At 39.6% G+C, this 18,051-nt stretch overlaps 1 protein-coding gene across 7 annotated transcripts in view; it reads left to right on the top strand.

Annotated features, from left to right (window-relative positions):
• The first annotated feature begins 2,306 nt into the window (after window positions 1-2,306).
• NMNAT3 (nicotinamide nucleotide adenylyltransferase 3) overlaps window positions 2,307-18,051 on the top strand; it is a 32,851-nt gene continuing 17,106 nt past the window's right edge. The window contains exons 1-5 of one of the 7 annotated variants that reach the window (XM_055723878.1): window positions 2,371-2,424; window positions 4,522-4,582; window positions 11,834-11,900; window positions 13,847-13,955; window positions 14,459-14,595. In XM_055723878.1, the coding sequence (XP_055579853.1) occupies window positions 14,487-14,595 (109 nt within the window). In that variant the 5' untranslated portion in view covers window positions 2,371-2,424; window positions 4,522-4,582; window positions 11,834-11,900; window positions 13,847-13,955; window positions 14,459-14,486. Of the gene's footprint in view, window positions 2,425-4,521; window positions 4,583-11,833; window positions 11,901-13,783; window positions 13,956-14,458; window positions 14,596-18,051 lie in introns of all 7 variants that reach the window. The other 6 variants (XM_055723875.1, XM_055723876.1, XM_055723880.1 and 3 more) reach the window with 6 other exon arrangements.

Genomic DNA, 18,051 nt, shown 5'->3' with positions numbered 1-18,051 from the left:
TACACTTTGACATGGGTATTCTAACTCATGTTTTACTTAAAAGTAATAGAAGAGTACCAGATTAGTCTTGTTGCTCCCAGCTCCCACTGAAACAAGTCCAGAATTGAAACCCATGAAAAAAAGCTACTGTGATAAAGAGAGAAGCTGGTGCAGTGGTTGCCATTATCTTTAGGTAATTGTCAAAACATGACATGACTCTGTAGTGGTAACTTTGTCTTAATTGCTGGAAGACAGGTTTTAATTAGTTCATTTTCATAATTAGCTTGGAACTTTCTGTGGTTGGTTGTTCTTCCCTTGCAGTGTGGCATCTCAGTGCTTCAGCTCTTGCACGCTTTCTTGTCTGATACTGATCTCTTCCCATATCATCTCTTTTACATCGCTGCACTTCAGGCACGATTTGCAATTTCATCCACTTTCAAGAGGGCTCAATGGAGAACACAGTTTAGGATCAGACCTACTGCTCTGTTTGGTTACCATCAGCAAATTATTCCAGATACCGCTCAGTTCAAAAAGCATTTTATTTATTAAATAGTTTCCTAAAAACTCTAATTTGAAATGGAAAGGTTATGTTTAAAGGCAACAAGGAAGAAATACCTATTGCTACAACTATGATTCAGTTTACAACAAAAATTATGAAGGACAGAACCTCGGCTACCATAGAACTGTTCCCATTGAGGTCAGTAGAGCCACATTAATTTGTGTCAGATGCTCACCCTTGGGTTTCAAGCTTGATGCACAAGATTCAATCTTTGAATTGGTTTTCTTTTTCGTAAATGAAGCACAATGTTTCCTTTTATAGGGAATCTTATTTATTCCCAAAACACATAAAAGTAATTCAAAATCTGCAAAGAGGAGGTTTTAATTCTAGCTACTCCTTTTCAGAATAGGCTTTGTATGTTTAGTAAGCCCGGTCAGCAAAAAGAAATGATCCATTATGCACTAGGATGTCAGCTTCATAAAGTTTTTCAAAATTGTTTTTTTTTCTCTCAAAGGGAGTTAGGGGAGTTATTTTTTCTGTAATCCCTATTGTTTCTTGCAGATCTGTTGATAAGAAAGATTATTTATACATAAACATTAGTTCATTTCAAAACTGCCTATCTGGCTTTTCATCATTATACAATCCCACAGCATTTTAAAGCCTGTGCACCTATAGTCTAGGCTGCTTATATGTAAGAACTTGTTTGTGTAGTCTTTTTGCCTGTATTAAATGATAAAAAACCCACTCTACCACTAACAATACTGTTCCCCTAAAAACTTGAAACTTTGTGGGAATAGGGTACGGCAAGAAAAGAGCAAGGAAATATCATGGAAAAATACATAGCCACACACAAGCAAACAACAATTTCAGTACTGCCAGCACTGCTACTTTAATCATCCTGGGGTACAGCTCCCGGGATCATTTGCTTGTGTGAGAAATTTAGCATTAGGGAGAAAGACCCAAACCCATATTTATATACACTTAAAAGCAGAAGACACAATACTTTATATACTTATCTGGATCATTTTTTTTTTTCTTTTAAGCTTGTGCCTCCTCTGGGGAGCCCAGTTCATGATTTCATACTTTCTAAAGTTATGCCTAAAAAGTATCTACCCTACCCCCAGTCACAAGCCAAAGACCCAGATGCTGAAACCATTCCTTGGGCAGCCTTCAGCAAGGCCATCCAAAGGTCTGAAGCACAGCTCATGGCCTCCATGCAGGAGTCAAGTTTTATCATTTACATGTGCATTTCACACAGTAAAGCTTAACAGTACAATCCACGACCCTATTTATTTTTTACCACAGTGTCAGACAAGAGGAATTGTTGTGCTTCCCTGTAACATTACAAAAAATAGGAAGTTTTGGGTAGATTCTAAAACTAACTGGTGACATTCTGTCATCTCAAGAAACTAGATTTTACATGCCTAAGAATTAAAAAGAACAAGCAAATGACTTAAAACTCTCCAGACTTCAGTTTTTTGCTTAGAATCTATTTAACACACATGTTATGACATTTGTTTCTTTTGCAAAATATTAAATAGCTGATGGAGCAGAAGGGGACTCTTATCCATCAGAGAAACTGAGCTTCGTTATTGCAAGCCTCTGAGAAAGCCACAAGAACGTGCAAACTCTTTTCGGCTGCAAATCGATCTCACAACCCTGGGGCCGCAGAACCCATCCTTAAAAACCGAAATAACAGCAGGATGCCAAAAGTTTAGAACGTCACATTCAGGTGAATACAGGAGTTAATGCGTTGCCTTCCCCGCTCCCTACCAAGGGGAGGCCGCCCTGCAGGGCCGGCTCAAGGGCAAGCGGCGATGCCCCAGCCGCAGGGCTGGCAGGGGCCAAGGCAGCGCGGCGCCAGCCCGGGGCGAGCGGCACCGCAGGGCCGAGGAGGGGCCAGCCCCGCTTGTCCTGCACGGCGCGACACCGGCCCGGCAGCCGCGGTAAGGACGGCGGGCAGGATGCGGCGGGCCGAGGGCAGGCGGCGGCGGGAAGGAGCCGGGGTGGTGGCGGCGGGGCCGCGGCCCTCCCGTGGTGTCGCGGCGCGGAGCTGTCCCCGCGGGGCCGCGCTCCCTGCGGCGAGGCCGGGTGCGGCCCTTCGGCAGCCGCCTTGCCGCTTCTTCGCCCCCCCCCCCCCCGGCAGCTGGGCCCGGGGGGAGCCCGTAGCGCGGCGGGATGGCGGCGGCGGCGCTGGGCCCGGCGCTCCGCTCCTCTCGGGCCGGCGCCGGGGCCTGGCGGCTGTGGCCGCCCCGCGGACCGGGCGAGGGAGACGAGCCGCAAACGTGGTGCGCGGCCGGGCGCCGGCTGGAGGAGCGGGCGCACGGGCACCGGGGGCCGGGGCGGCGGGGAGCGGGCCGGGGCGCCGTGCCCCTGTGTCCCCCGGGCACCCTGCGGGCTGGCGTGCGCCCCGCGTCAGCTGCGCAATAAACACAGAGCCAGGGCCATATTTACAGTAGCAGGTTAAACCTTTTTATTTTTTGCCTTTTTTTTTTTTTTCTTTTTCCCCCCAGAACACCCACTCAGGTGCCAGTGAGAGTTACAGAAGGCAAGAGGATTTTTGGTTATTTTTCTTTTTTAATCTATCTGCCTTTCGCTGTGTAACTTACTCATATTTCTCTTCCACGTTAAGAGGTTGTTTCCCCCCTTGTGCAACAGCTGTTGTTTAGTTTTATAAATTCTCCCTGATGTTTGTTTTCTTTACGCTTTGCAGCAATACAGCATGTGTGAGTAGTGCATTTTTCAGGCGTTAATTTTTACTAAAGTCTAGTTACATTATGTGATTCTAGCAGTAAATTAGCTTCCTGCCTTTACCTTCAGAAATGCAAATTTTAGAATTTAGCATAGCTATGATAAGCTAATTAGCGTTCAGGTGATCTGAAAGACCTTTGAGAAGCCCAGAGATGTCGGGGAGGAGGGAGGGGGGCACTGAGGACACAATAGATGGCAGTCCTGTCAAAGGGGAATTTGAGCTATTTGAGGTTCTGCCTTTTAAAATCATTTAATGAGACAAACCAGATTTCATAGCAGTGATGATTTCTAAGGTCATAAAATGTTTAAGTGGCGTAGAAGGTGAAGCTGGCTGGGTGATGTTGTTGGCCCCCAGCTTGCTGGCCTGTCTGTGGCCAGGAGGGCTGCCGGAATTTCAAAAGCCAACTTCACAGCTGTGGTTTTCCCCCCATACTGTTTGTTTAGTGCAATGCTCCACTCAAAAAAATGCTGTAGAAGCCTCTTTACTCACCAAGCATTGTGTATTTTTCTCAACAATAACAAGAAGAAACCAAGAAATTAGCTATTGTAGGCTTACAAAGTTAACAGAGATCTTCAAACACATCAGAAATGCTGTACTGTGTCAGACTCAGCCTAGCATCCCAGGAAATGGAGAGAGGAGATCCAGTTTAGGGAAACTGACCTGGCCACATGCTGCCCCTTGTACTCCTGCCACCAGCCACAGCAGCTTAGGGACACCACACATGCACCTGGCCTCCCAGTGCACACTTCAGCCTGTTGTAAAAGTTGTGTTCACCGGCTAGCCCCTACATCTAGTATTGCAGGGAGAAGGTTTGCACTCTGTTTATCTAATGTCTTCATCATTCTGTAAAACTCTGCTGTAGCTTCCCCAAGCTTCTCTTCTCCAAACCAAACAGTCCCAGACGTTTTTTTGCCTCTGGGATAGTGGTAGCTCCATTCATTTAACCATTTTAACTACCCTTCCTGAGCTGAGACCAGAACCGGTCACAGTAGTCAGAACGGGGGCCTGTCCAGGTTTTCTGTAGTGCTAAAACCAATACCCAGTGTAAAGGTCTCAGTACTTCCCTCATGATGCCCAGCATTTTGTTGGCTTTTTGACTGTCCCCCCAAAACAGGGGAGGCACTGTCACAGTGTTGAAGATGGTAAAATTGTATGGTTATTAATATTTATTTAAATTATTATAAGAACTTACAAACATTTAGGGTGATAGTTGCAGTGTGATTGTTGTTGTAATGAGGTACATAATTTCATAGTAGTTGTTTCAGAATCTTATTTCTTTTTCTTTGGATAGCCAGAAATCCCTGTACAGGTGAGATTCTTAAAGAGCAAGCAAAACAGTTCGGATCACACAGGTTTGTATCATTTCCTTGAATTCTTTGGTTGTACAAGATGAAGCAAGTAGAATTCTAAATTGATCATTTAATTAAAATATAACTATATCAAGCAATGTGAACTCTTGAGCCTAGGAGCCATTTACTTAAACTGCCTCATTGCTATGCAAAATCCTCAGTGTTAGTAGGCAAATTCACATATTAGTGTAAGCATTATGTGCATTCCTTTCACTTTGATGGCTTAAAAATTTAATTGCAAATAGCCTTCTCACTGTTAAGTGTGCTACACTGAGGATACCTGGATGCTACTGAATTGGTGCAGGAGGGCATGTTGTTTCAAACAGCAGCTTTATATAGTCATTGCTAACCTTAGCTGTTCGTTCAGTTGAGTTTGTTGACTCTGGCAGTAACTAATAGATCAAGTTCCAAAGGAAAATGAGAAGCCCTATCCTGCATTTAGCAAACTGAGCAATGCTATATATTGCAGAATTCCTTCTTGCTTCCTGGAGGTGGTCAGGTAAACCTTGAAGCATAGAAAGATAGCTGCCTTAGTCAAGTTTTTAGTTTTAATTCTTTACTTTGATGGAAGACCTCTTCCATATAACTGTAGAGCCAGTGAGATGTTGTTTTCTAACTACATAAACAGTGTCAGGAGTTATTTATATATATACTATTATTTTGCATCTGAATGCTCTGCAGGAGTACTTTTAGGGGGTTTGTTAGTTTGCTACCTTTTAAAACCAGCTTTATAAGAACAGATTTTAGTGATTGAAGATGGTTTCTTTACCACTTAGATATCTCCTATTTGTGTGCAAGCTGTATTTCTATTACAAGATTTGCCTTAGGTTCTGCTAAATGTATTTGGCTAATTATAAGAAAATTGCAGAAGACGTTGATAGAGGAAAAATCACTCTGAATGGCTTCTCAAAAGGAACTCTTGAAGTTTTAGTACGGAGTTTGTTTGGACAGACAAGTTGGTACTTTTACTAAATCAGCAGTTTGTTTGCTTAAAAATAGCCACCCTGGGTTGCAGTTCTGCATGTATCCTTTTTTCCTAGAAATCAGTATATTGTTCTTGTGGATGACTGAGTCATACATGCCAACAGAAGGATGACTATTGGTTACTTAGAATCGTTTATGCAACTGTAGAAGAAAAAGCTTATTCATTAGTGTGATAAGGGCACAAAGAATAGGAAAGGAGCTGAGTGTTTGGTGTTGAGAAATCACTAGGGATTATTGAATAAGCAATTCTAAAGATCATACTGCAGCGAATACAAGAAGATGCCAGGAGCTGATTGTATTCTTTTGACCTTGTTGAAATGCTACACAAAGGTGCGAGACTGCTGTTGTGTAATGCAGGCTGAGATCCTGCATTACCCGGCAAACACTGAACGTTTGTCGTTTGCCAAGCTGGTCTTTTTTAACCTATTTTCTGCATAGTTCTGGGTTAGTGTAGTATCATTTGCTTTGTAACCAGACGAAACTGCTACAGAGCTCTGTGTCTAAGCATTGCTGAATGTTTTATAGGCAGTTAGAATGAAATGCCTTTTTTAGAAAATGGATGTTATTCCATGTTTTTCCCAGACAACACAGAGAAAGAATGTGAGAGTGTTATGCTGCGGCTTGTCTTTAAATTTTTACTGTTCAAGGACAACAGCTAAATCTGAATGTATATATGCATGGCAACAATATGGAAGTTCACTGTTGAGTTGCATAAATAGTGGTTTTTGAACTCCGTGTGGCTGAGTTGCTGAATTCCATGTTGCTGATCAGGCAACAGGCACCCTGTACACAGGATTATTTTGCAGGACAAAGGTCCAGAATAAGAATATTAAGGAAAATACATTCTACAGAATACTGTCATGCAAGTATCTATGGGCATCTTACTGGCTTGACTCTGGGCACCAGGCACTTTTGTGTCCCACTATGTGATTCTAGTTATAAACCTGCAACTCACAGACTTAAAAAATTGTGTTGTAGTTGGCTTGAATTCACCTGCACTATTTTGTGTGTGAATTGAGAATAATTCCTTAGCACAATGTTAAAAAAAAAATAATCATATTCTGCTTAAATTTTTTGCACTTGAAAATTATTTAAGGAAATACTGTGTTCATTATTAACTTGAAATTCGGTTTTAGCATGTGTTTCAGACTGTATGAGTCCTGTGGTCATTTTATTATTTATATGTTTCATACTTTGGCCCTGTGCACTTTTTATATTCAACTTTCTTGTTTAGTGCCTTTCAATCAGTTTCTTTTTGGCAATGGAGCAGAAACGATTTGGAATGGAAATTAAAACCAGAGAACTAGTTTTTATTTGGAAGAAAAAAATCATTAAAAGTACAAAACAAGTGGAAGTCATAGTTAAGTTGATTTCAGAAATGTAACTGATGAAGAGGTCTTGTTGGCCTTCTGTGAGAGGGGATTTCCCCACTGATACAGCCTGAAATAAAGAAATTGCAAGAGTGAAGTATTGTCTCTGGAGAAGAAGAGATAATTCTGCTGAGGCTGCTTTCTCTGTTAGCCGCCAAGGCACTTGGAATTTGGGCCAGAGACATGTTGCAGTTTTCTGTGAGGTAACTTGTCCATGGGTAGCTTTTTGGTCACTACCATTTACTGGGAAAATTGCTGCCTAGACAAAGCTGAATTAGAAATGTCAAGTACCACCAAATTAAGCCAATCTTAAGCAAAAGAAGCCTATGTGTTACTAAAGACAATATTTGTTGTGCTTTGGGCCATTTTCACAGGCAGACATGAAAAAGCCTGGATGGTTTTATGAGGTTGTATAAGCTGCTGCTCTAGTGGAGACTGCAACGAGCTTGGAGGTGATTAGATTTGGGAGTTTATTTGAAGCTGATTTAGAAACTGCAACGGGACTTGCATTTTCTGACTAGAAGTCTGGTGTGGGGTTTGGAAGGGGCAACTTAATACTTCTGATGTGCTGAATCTGATAGAAAGTCATATATACTATCATACATTTTGTTAATGACTTTCCAATAAAAGAAATGAGGTACACCTGACTCACTGGAATTTAACAATAATATGATCCATCATGTGGCCCTGAAAAAGCTATTTTAGAGGATTAGAGTGTCATATTAGGCTATGTGTAGTATTTATGTGCACCTTGTAAAATTCTTCTTGGCTGGGGCGAGTAACTTTTTGATGAGCAAATAAAATATCACCCTAGATTATATATTTTTCATTTTTTCTCTCACCCAGATATTTATGTTATGTTCATTATTAAAGTGGAAGGTGGGGATATGCAGGTGAATATTTGTCACTGTTGTGGTGGATTAATTTCAGTGACAGCACATGCTGGGAGCTTACTGACTGGAGTAACTTTTGTTATGGCAGTGGCTCTCCTTAGTGACAGCATGAGAAAATCTGATACCTGGTAATATTTTTAAGGGATATTTGTGTACTGTGGTTTGCTATGATTTGGGTCAGCTACTAAAATGTATTTTATATTCTGACTTTGAAAATGTGTCTTGCAACCGTAACAACCTTAATGTCACCTGGTGTAACTCAGCTGGGCTCGGTGCAGCTACATGAATTTATACAAGGTAATGATGTGGGCCAGTAAAAGAATGAATGTGGGCAGCTTTGAACTTGTTCAAATCTAAATTTCATCTAAATTAGTCTAGATTCACCCTCACGGAAGAAGATAACACTTTCATCCTGTGCTAGGATTCAATTTATTTCTGCTCTTTGCAGAAATTTTAGCTCAAGAGTGGGTCTGGCTCAGAGCATGCACATATCGGTGTCTTGTCCTCCAGTTTACTAATTTAACATCTCATGAATCAGACTGCACTGCTCAGCACACCATTGTGCTTCTGATAATTAATCAGATATGGCTCTAATTACTGACTTTCAGCAGTACTTAACTGTGGTCATCTGTAATGTCATCTATTATTGACATATTGTAGGAATATAGACAACAGAAAAAGAACTTGCAGGAATTTTCTAATGAAAATTAAAATGAATGTTCCATCATAAAGCCTTTTTTACATAGCTTGAGCATGGCCTCCTCATTTGAAGGTGTCTGCCCTTGTCTGTAGACAGGTGATGTACCATACTGTTGAAACCTGTTCTAAACTGCAGACACTCATGTAACTGGCGTTTATTAGAAGACCCCAGCCTGGCCAAGGCTGTGGGTGCATGTGCCCAGAGCAGAGCACACTGACGCAGAAGCGCTCACCAGAAGGAGCCATATGCAGTTATTGCATGAAATGGGATCATACTGGAACTTGTCTCCTTCAAACCTTATTTTCTTGTGTCTTTTTCATCATTAAAAACACCACCTATAATATTCCAAAGCAGCAAACCTTCACAGTCTCTGGTCAGAGCTGTGCTTTCTCTTGCTTCCATTATCTATGACTTTTGAAGACAGATGGGAAAGATGACAAAAGATGTTATCTTTTACTGATTGGAAGTACAACAAATGGCAGTGTCTGTCATGTCTGGAGGGAAGTTGCACAAACAGGACATGTATTTACAGAGTTTACTGACTTTTCTTCATGCGAAATCAAGCATGGTTGTTTCCTTATAAAACCAGAATTACGCTTAAAAAATTAAGTCAGTTATTGTACTCTTAATCATACAAATCTTACTAATACTGCTTGATAATAGTGATGTTTACTGACATATTCCTAAGGTTTCTGTCAAATGCTGGTAAACTAGTTGAAAGTAGAAGGTGCAGTCTTGCTGTACAAATATTATAGGTAATTATTAAAAATATTAATCACATCTGTCAAAAAATGCTTTTATAGCTCAATCTGGCATCTGTGTCTCTTGCTTTAACAAACTTTTTTCACAAACACACCGCAAGTATTTTCTTTAGAATTCTGAAATACAGGGTTTTTTTCTAGTGGGATTTCAGGTGCTTTGAATTTATTTGATCTTTTGAGGTACACACAAAGACACCATACTGAGGCAGCAAAGACTCGAATAGTGGAACAGACTTTGCTAAAATCTTGACATTTTTAAGCAAGGCAGTAGCAAATCACTTCAATCTTATGAAGGTAGTTTAGCGGTACAGTAGTTATGGGAGTGGTGGGACAGCCTTAGTACAAATGTAACTTTTCCATGATTTTCTCACCCTTCTCTGAAGAAACTGAGGACTTGAAACTGGTTTGCCAGGTAGTGAATACCTATCGATGTAAAATGTTACCATACAATTTACTGTTTCTGCCGCTTGAATGAGAGTTTGGCAGTTGCAGTAAATGAAGAAATGTGGGGGTTTGTCTGTTTCAGTGCCAATGTCTAAAAATTGTTGATTAGTACTAATGAGAGACTGTAAAAGAGAAAGGTTGGGTTTTTCCTATAACAAATTTGATTTGTTAATACCACCACCTTACAAACTCAATAAGGGAGTGCAGAGAAAATTATGTGAAACAAGTGCCTGTTCTCGGAAGTTTTGGTTGCATTCCTTCTCTGGAGCCTTAATCAGTGTCTAAATGCACCGGGGAAGGTACACAGTGCTGTTGGGTAGGACATAAAAGATCCTAAAATTGCATGTGCATAACAATGCATTATTCCTTGTAATGCATACAGTATTTTTATTAAAATAGAGGTGATACCAGTGTTGGAATTTCTTCCAAATAAATGCTGCCTGTATTCTGTTCCTTTCAGTTCCTGAGTAGGTGGAATATTTTGATGCAAGAATAATTTTAAGTACAAAAGGGATTCCTTTATAGAACTAATCACCCTCAGAGGATTTTTGAGATGATCATTTAATGATTATGGAGCACTTGCTTGTATGTAACTTACACGTAAAAGCAGTAGTTTGTCACAGATGTAATAGGGAGAAGAAGAGAGTATCTACACGATGAAGGTATCTACAGGTGCAGTCACTTCAGTTAAGGTATGTGTGAAGCTAAGTTCAGCTTCTGAAGTAGTTGAGGATTAGTTCTGATTTCACAGTTATGGGAGCGGAAGCACCGAGGTAAGGACCTGAATTCTGTAAGTCCTGAAAAACTGCCATCGCAGCACTCCTGAAAGTTGGGTACCAAGGAAATCCCAGAGAGGGAGTCTGCTTCTTGGTTGCAGCCCTTTTTTAGGTATCATGCTGTGTCCATTCTTCCCCTCCCAATCTATGTGTGGTGTGCATTTTTAATTATTCTTTCCTGTTGGAGATCAAGATACGTGTTTGACTTACTTGGAATTTCTTTTTACAGCCTTGCAACAAGACTGCATTAACAGTTGAATTATCCATGTGCACCTTCTTCAAAAGTACTTCGTATTTTAGCTAGACTTGGGAACAGCAATAGGAGGAAACAATTCTGTGTTTTATGGGGCGCCGTTAATGGAATATGCATTGTGTAGGAACAATTGCTAGGGAGCAAATTAATCACAGATTATTTATTTAACAAAGTACATTATTGATGTTACACTTGGTTGACTTTTTGCAAACATACAGCACCTAGTAGGTGCAAATTGGTATTAGCATATTTAAATTGATGCAAAAACTACTGCTTGCTTGGTCTGTAGACCATTTGGCAAGAGAGATGACTTACTGCAGTATTCAGGACTGGCTTAATGGCTTATTTTTATGGAACAGATGAAACAGAAATGTATTGCCCTGGCACAATGTGCACACTCAGTAAGTGCCTGATAACAGCACACTCACCTACTTGTTTGTAGTTTATATTCAGTTGGTAAAACTAGTTAGGTAGCCTGCTTCCTGTGTGTAGGTAAAATGCATACAACTTTGGACTGAATGTAGAAGTCTGTAATTGTAGGAACACTGGGATGCTGCAGCACTTTAAAAGAAGTGTGACTGCCACTGCCTCACATAAGATGAACAGGTCAAGAGGCTATCTCCTCTGTTTAAAGATCTGTGTTTAATGTTTTCTATTCTGTTTGATTTCTCAAGAGATCTTAGCTGAAAAATCAGTTAACTTTCCTTTTTTCTGTTATTTTAGGTGGTGTTATAATGATTTTAAACCTTCAGTTAATTGATACCAGCTGAGATAGTGGCTGAATCAGAAAGTTTTGTTTGAAATCTTAAAAGTTGTACTATACCTGTTGAATAAGTTTAGGATACACTATTTTGAGGATAGAAAGGATAAAAATGCTGCTGTCTTGATTTTTATTTACATACATAGATATTTTATATATAAGGTGTTTGGGAGTGAGTTTTCACCATGTATATATTTGAATAAAAATATTCAAAAAATATTTTGAAATGCTTCTACTACATGTTTACTTTTAGTACATTCTTGGTTTCCATTTTTTTTCTTTCTGTTTGTTGCTGTTGTTGTTTGCATTGAAGTTTTTCCCTAGAGACTGCGAGGTATAAATGAGTAAGAGCTGCAGTCAAACCATCCAGCACGCTTCAGGTGAGAAATAGAGAAGTCTATAGAATTAAAAGCTTCTTTAAAAAAAACAAAAACAAAACCAAAAAAAAACCCCATGCAGTTTATAACTTTCAAGATGTCAATGGAAAGATCAGCAAAGGAAATGTAAACCGCATTTCATCAGTATAGAAGAGACCGTATCAGAGCCGTCAGCTAGCAGATGTAAGAGCTAGAGCTGCTATTGATACATGGAATAGGGAAGAATGGGGGTGTGATTTTCCACCTGAACATGTATTTGTGTGAGTGAGGTGCTGACTGATCCTGCTTGGCTGTTGGGTAAAGTTATTTGACTGTGTCATTGGTTTTAGGTTGTAATATAAGATTGTGTAAGCCTGTTTGCAGGGGGAAGAATGGGGGTGTGATTTTCCACCTGAACATGTATTTGTGTGAGTGAGGTGCTGACTGATCCTGCTTGGCTGTTGGGTAAAGTTATTTGACTGTGTCATTGGTTTTAGGTTGTAATATAAGATTGTGTAAGCCTGTTTGCAGGGCTGGATGCTGGTAACATCGTTGTAGTTATGCTGTAAACAGTTTCTGCTTCTAGAAAATTTGTAGTCTAGAATTAATTGATTTATCATTGAGAGTGCAGCATTGTCTAATCTGTGGCAACAGAATTTATCTAGCAAAAAGTTTGGACTATAGCAGAACACTTAGATATTCTTGATGACTTTTCACTTAATCACAGATACTAATGTTTTGCTGCCTGTTTCAAGACGAAAAGACCTTTCCCCATACAATGATGATACATTTACAGAATTGCTGACATTGAACAAAAGAACACGGAGTTTGATCTTTCTGAGTGAAGCACCTATAAAGTTTGCATACAGTTTTCATGTATGAGTTTGTTAGGTTCTACACAGGGATAGTATATCAGAGGAGAGAGAGGGTGCTGTGAAATGTGCTTCCTACAGCTGCGACAATTGTAGGCCGTAAGATTGTTGCTAACCTTTAATGGCTCTACAGCCTGCGAGTCTTTTCTCCCCCAGTATATCTCCCTTAGTATGATGGGAGATTCGAGAAATCAGTAAAATGAAAACATCTAAAAGAATTTTAGTATATATGTTCAGTACTAGATAGTCAAGCTACAGTAAGAACTTCGCAAACTCCCAACATGTCACAAGTGAAAATATTAAAACTTATTGCTAGGTGCATTGAATGCTGTTAAATGGTACAGTCCTACTCCTCAGAGTTTTAAATCCTCTGTAAATGAACTGATAGAATTGGCAGCTATAAAACACCAACTTGATATTGATTTAACCATTCTTGTTAATTTTTTTCTAAGTAAGAAAAGGGAACAAAGAATAAGGGAATATAAGGACTGGGAACAGTGCGGGTAGGCTCTGAGCTACAGTGCTTTGGTACACTGCAGATGGACAGCAGGATCTGGCTAAACAGAGCACAGAATCCATACCGGCTCCAGTCTGTTAACCCAGGACTGACTTCTGAAGTTTGGGATTCAATTGTCTTCTGCAGAAAGACTTAGACTTGATGGAGAGGGCTGGAGGCCAGGAGAAGGGACAAGAATGGTGCATGTATGATATATGGGTGTGAGCATTGTAGAGATTTCAGATCCTAGGAAAAGAGACCCCCATTTCACAGGTATATACATGGGACACAACTGTTTTTAATCATGCCAGATATATTCTGGATTCAGGGGTAAAAAGAGCTATGCAAATAAGTAGCTCCAAGCACAGTGACTAACTTAAACTGATTTCCTCTGCGTTTTATTGAGATGACTGACATTCTAACTAAATTATATAAGGGTTGTTTGTAAATGCACCTGCAATACTCCTAACAGCATTGTTCTCCCCCCATTCACCCTGTTCATTGCTTTTTAATGTCCCTGGTGTTTTTTTCTGTAACAGCTATAGTTTCTCCTCCCTGCTGTTCCCTGTTGTTGATCCACCATCATTTGTTGTGCTATCCAGCAAAGAAACTACGCAGGACATTGCTGATAACCTGGCTAGAAGTATTTGCCACCTGGCTGGCTGGCTGGCCACCAGCTGCTGCTTGCCCACCTCTAAGGAAGCCAAACGTGTAGGTTTGGGTGTTGCATGTGGGGTTTGTCATCTGTTGTAAAGGTACATTGTAAGAACTTATTTGAAAAAAACAAACAATAATCTGCTTTTGTAGCAGGCATACAGGCTCTGAAGTTATTAATAGGGGGTTGACAGAAAGACAGAACAAACCCTTGTTTTCTGACAAAAGCAGGTTAAAAATAAAAAACATGTATAAAACCTGACAGTTTTTAATAATAATCATAATACGAATTTCTAGAAATACTTTCTAGCCATCCCTGTACGTCCTGCACGTGGGGAAACAGAAGTGCTTGATGCTTTCCAAATACCAAAGAACATGTGTTTGTGAGGTAGTACCTCCTGCGTGCTGTGATGGTACAGGGGACTGATCTTCTGATACTTCTATTAGTGTTCCAGGAATGCACAGTTCTGAAAACAGTGCTCCTTTTACTTTGAGGAACAATGGACAGACTGCTCATTGTCAAGTTTGTTTTTTATTTTAATAATATTTTTTTTCTTTAGGATGGAGTTTTAATGTTTTGATGTCAGAATGAAGAGCAGGATACCTGTCATTCTTCTAGCTTGTGGCTCCTTTAACCCCATCACAAACGTGCATATGCGTTTGTTTGAGCTGGCTAGAGATCACCTGCACCGAACAGGTCAGTAAGGTGGTGTTAGGATCACACGCATGTGGTGGTTTACTGTGAAAAGGAAGGATTTTTAACACTCGCTATAGATGTTGTCACTTTACAGCTGGCTTAATTTTAATATTCTTTATTGATCATTCAGTATGAGGCTTTCATGGCATATTCAATATAGAAAGTGTAGCATTACGTCTTCCTTTGGCTTAGTACATAAACAAGTATCATAATGACTGTTCATGAAAATAAAATGAAAGTTTCATCAGCAGTTTTAGGATCATATTCATGGAACAGGCTGACTCTTGTGAAAGAGTATGGTTAACAATTTTGAAACTGAGAAGAAACATTTATGTTCAGATTTCATGCTTTTATGATACATTGTGTTTTAATATGAGGAAGTGTTACAGTTAGCAGTTTTGACAGCAGTGTGAAACAGGAGTATAGAGGAAACGTTAATTATTCATTATCCATCTTCTCTAAGAGGTAGAAGTTATCTCCCCTAGCTAAATAATTTCCTCATAAAGGAGATGAGAAAAGTGAGATGTCAGCAGGCTGGAAAGTTTTGGCAACAAAAGAGAAAGGTGGGTAACATAAGGAACTTAAGCAAAAATCAGAATAGCTACTGAGAAGCATTGAACTCTTAAGTTTAATCAACTACTTAGTTGCAGAGGCTTTTAATTTTTTTTTCCATCTGGCAGCTAAAATATACACATATGTTTCTGGAAGAGGTTGGGAGGGAATCACAGTTTATTGGAACTATGACAATGAAGTTCCTAGGGAGGTGATTCAGTAGGAACCTGAACAGAAAATAATAGTAAAAGGAATTTTGCTGTCAAATTGTAGGGTGGCGGGGAGAGAATTTGGTAACCCACTGATACCGTAGTGCAGTAAAAGCAGCAACTACACACTCACCACATACTGTAAGACTACTTTGACTTTTCTGAGGAAGAATTACAGAACTGGCTCTGAGGGCTGCCTCTACAAGTCTCTGTTGTCCTGTAACTACAATGATTTTGTTGCTCCCACAGAACAAAAAGGGTTACAAAGGAATTTGAATTGGTTTTTCTTACTGTAATTTTATAACTGCTTCTGCTGCCCAGGTGTGCAAGGAGTAGAAAGGTAATGTGAGACCAACTTGTAATTCTGTTTAAGCCGTATGTTAAAGTCCAGTAACTTATTTCTTTACTTTGAAAGATGGATTGAACTGGGAAATGAATTATGATTCTGTCTGAATCACAATTTATTGTCTGATCTGCTCCAGGGACTATGTAAGAAGGCTCCACCCCTTACTCAGAGCAGTTTACTTGAACAAGTCTAGTGAAATTCATATTAAAAATGAAATTTTGAAAGGCTGAAATGGAAGTTGTGTGTTACATTGCACTTGTCTAACATCAGTGCTTAGTTCTGGATAGGATGTGACTTGCCTTTTGACATCTTAGTTTAATGTATGGAGTATGAGTACATCATGCATTAGAGAAGGGGATTTCTTGTGTCTGGGCTGCTTACAGTGAAATCATTGCACTTTCTGAATGCTTAACCCAGGATGTCTACAAAGCAAGAATCCTCAGTTAGCTTGTGGAAGCTTTACCCATGCCAGGTAGAGGTAGCTTTAATTGAAGTAACTGTAAATGCAGATGTATGTGTTTATATGTATGGATACAGAAACCTGGTATATGGTCTTTCTTGGTATGGTGAAAAGAGTTTCTCAAACAAAAGGGGTTGGCAACATGCTATGAAAATGATCAATTCTGGATGCCTGTTTCATGTCAGAACCATTCCCACCAAGGAAATTAATTGATCATTCTCTCATGTTCTAGTCATTTCCAGTTCTGCAGTTACCTAGGGAAGGAGGGAAGAAATCAGAGCTTACTTGCCGAGAAGAAGCACTAGTTGCAGACTGGGAGCTGATAGTGAGGCTGGAAGACAACAGTTATACATGCCTAAAGCTTGTTTGAAGTAGCGGTCTGCTACATTCACGTTAATTCCCTTCTCAGTGAGAGCAATGCACTTCTGAGATAACATACACACTGAATGCCTGAAAATCTAACTAGAATGAGTGAAGAGTTAACTAGCATGAGGGGTGATGTTTCCTAGGCTGTAAGAATTACTTACTTCTGGTGCTATTTCGGTATTTCTGCTTAATCACAAATCAGGCAGAAATGGTAAGTTGTGAAGTAGCTTGGCTGGAGTTGACTTCACAGTCAGGTTTTACTGTTATGAATGACATGACTATCCCTGATGTGCATCCTGACTGACATCTCCAGTAATTCTGTCTGCCAGCTTTTTGCACAGCACTTCAGTTTCAGATGCTGTCTAATCTTATTTTTCATACACCCTTATCTTAAATAGGGAATTATATTGAGTTTCTGATACTTTAAGCAGTTTCATTGCCACACATCAAGTAATTCATCCTTTTCCTGTTAATATCAGTCTACATGTGACTGAATAACTCTAATGATTCTCTTTATCTGGATTTTGTCTCTACTCATGTGAATTTGACTCTTTACACATCCTCATGTATAGCTAGGATTTTCTCAGATTCGATCCCTTTTTTTAAAATTGTTTCTTGAAACTTGTACTAGCTGTGGCAAATGCCTTTCCAGTCTGTTAAAACCTAATGTCAGATGCTTTTATTTCTCTTTGACTGTATTTCTCATTTGACCACAAAGGCAAAAGAAATAGTACTAGAATCAATCTATGTAAGATGTTTAAAATCTTGTTTCCCAGATATTGCCAGTAGAGGATACTTAGATCACCAAGTTTCCAGATAGGACCAAAAGGGATAGAGGACAAAGGAGGGGGTTATGAAAGATAAGCTGTTTCTGTCTGTGACAAGACGAATGTGAGGAGGAGGTGAAGGACAATGAGTAACTATCTTATGAAAACTTAGGAAAAATGTCGACACAATCAGTGGGTTGTGTCAGATGCAGCACTGGACAGAAGAGCTAAGAAGTCCAAGAAGAAATAACTAGTCACTAACCAGCCTTGGAAATTTGGAAGTTTATGTTGTTCAGGAGCTGCATCTGATTAAAATAGACTGATAATTTCAATAAAGGGAAAAGAACAGATTGGAACAGCAGCAAATCAGCATAAATGCAGACTTCAGTTTGATTTCGTGAAACAATTCTGATAAGTGGAATTTGAAAGAAAAGAAAAAAAAAACACAAAGAAAACCAGGTTTAATCCTACTGTTTTGATAGTGTGTATAGTAATACAGATACATGATTGGAATAGGATCAGATCAGCAGTAGTTACTGTATATACAGTAAATTTTGACAGACATTAGCTAAAATTAAATGAACTTAAAAAATGAAAAAGAAACAAATCTTTGATTTTTTTGTTTTTTTCACTACAAGATTTACAGCAGTGCTTGCTTAAATAGAGCAGCACTTGGTTAATTGTGTTAGGCTTTACCCTTGAAAGATGCAGGAAGAGGGATGCGTGTGTGGCTTAGCATCCAGAAAGAATTAAATC

Source organism: Falco cherrug, chromosome 11, assembly GCF_023634085.1.
Source record: "Falco cherrug isolate bFalChe1 chromosome 11, bFalChe1.pri, whole genome shotgun sequence".
NCBI classification, from domain to species: Eukaryota; Metazoa; Chordata; class Aves; order Falconiformes; family Falconidae; genus Falco; species Falco cherrug.
Note: the sequence above shows the minus strand (reverse complement) of the source record. Positions and strands in the feature narration are given on the sequence as shown.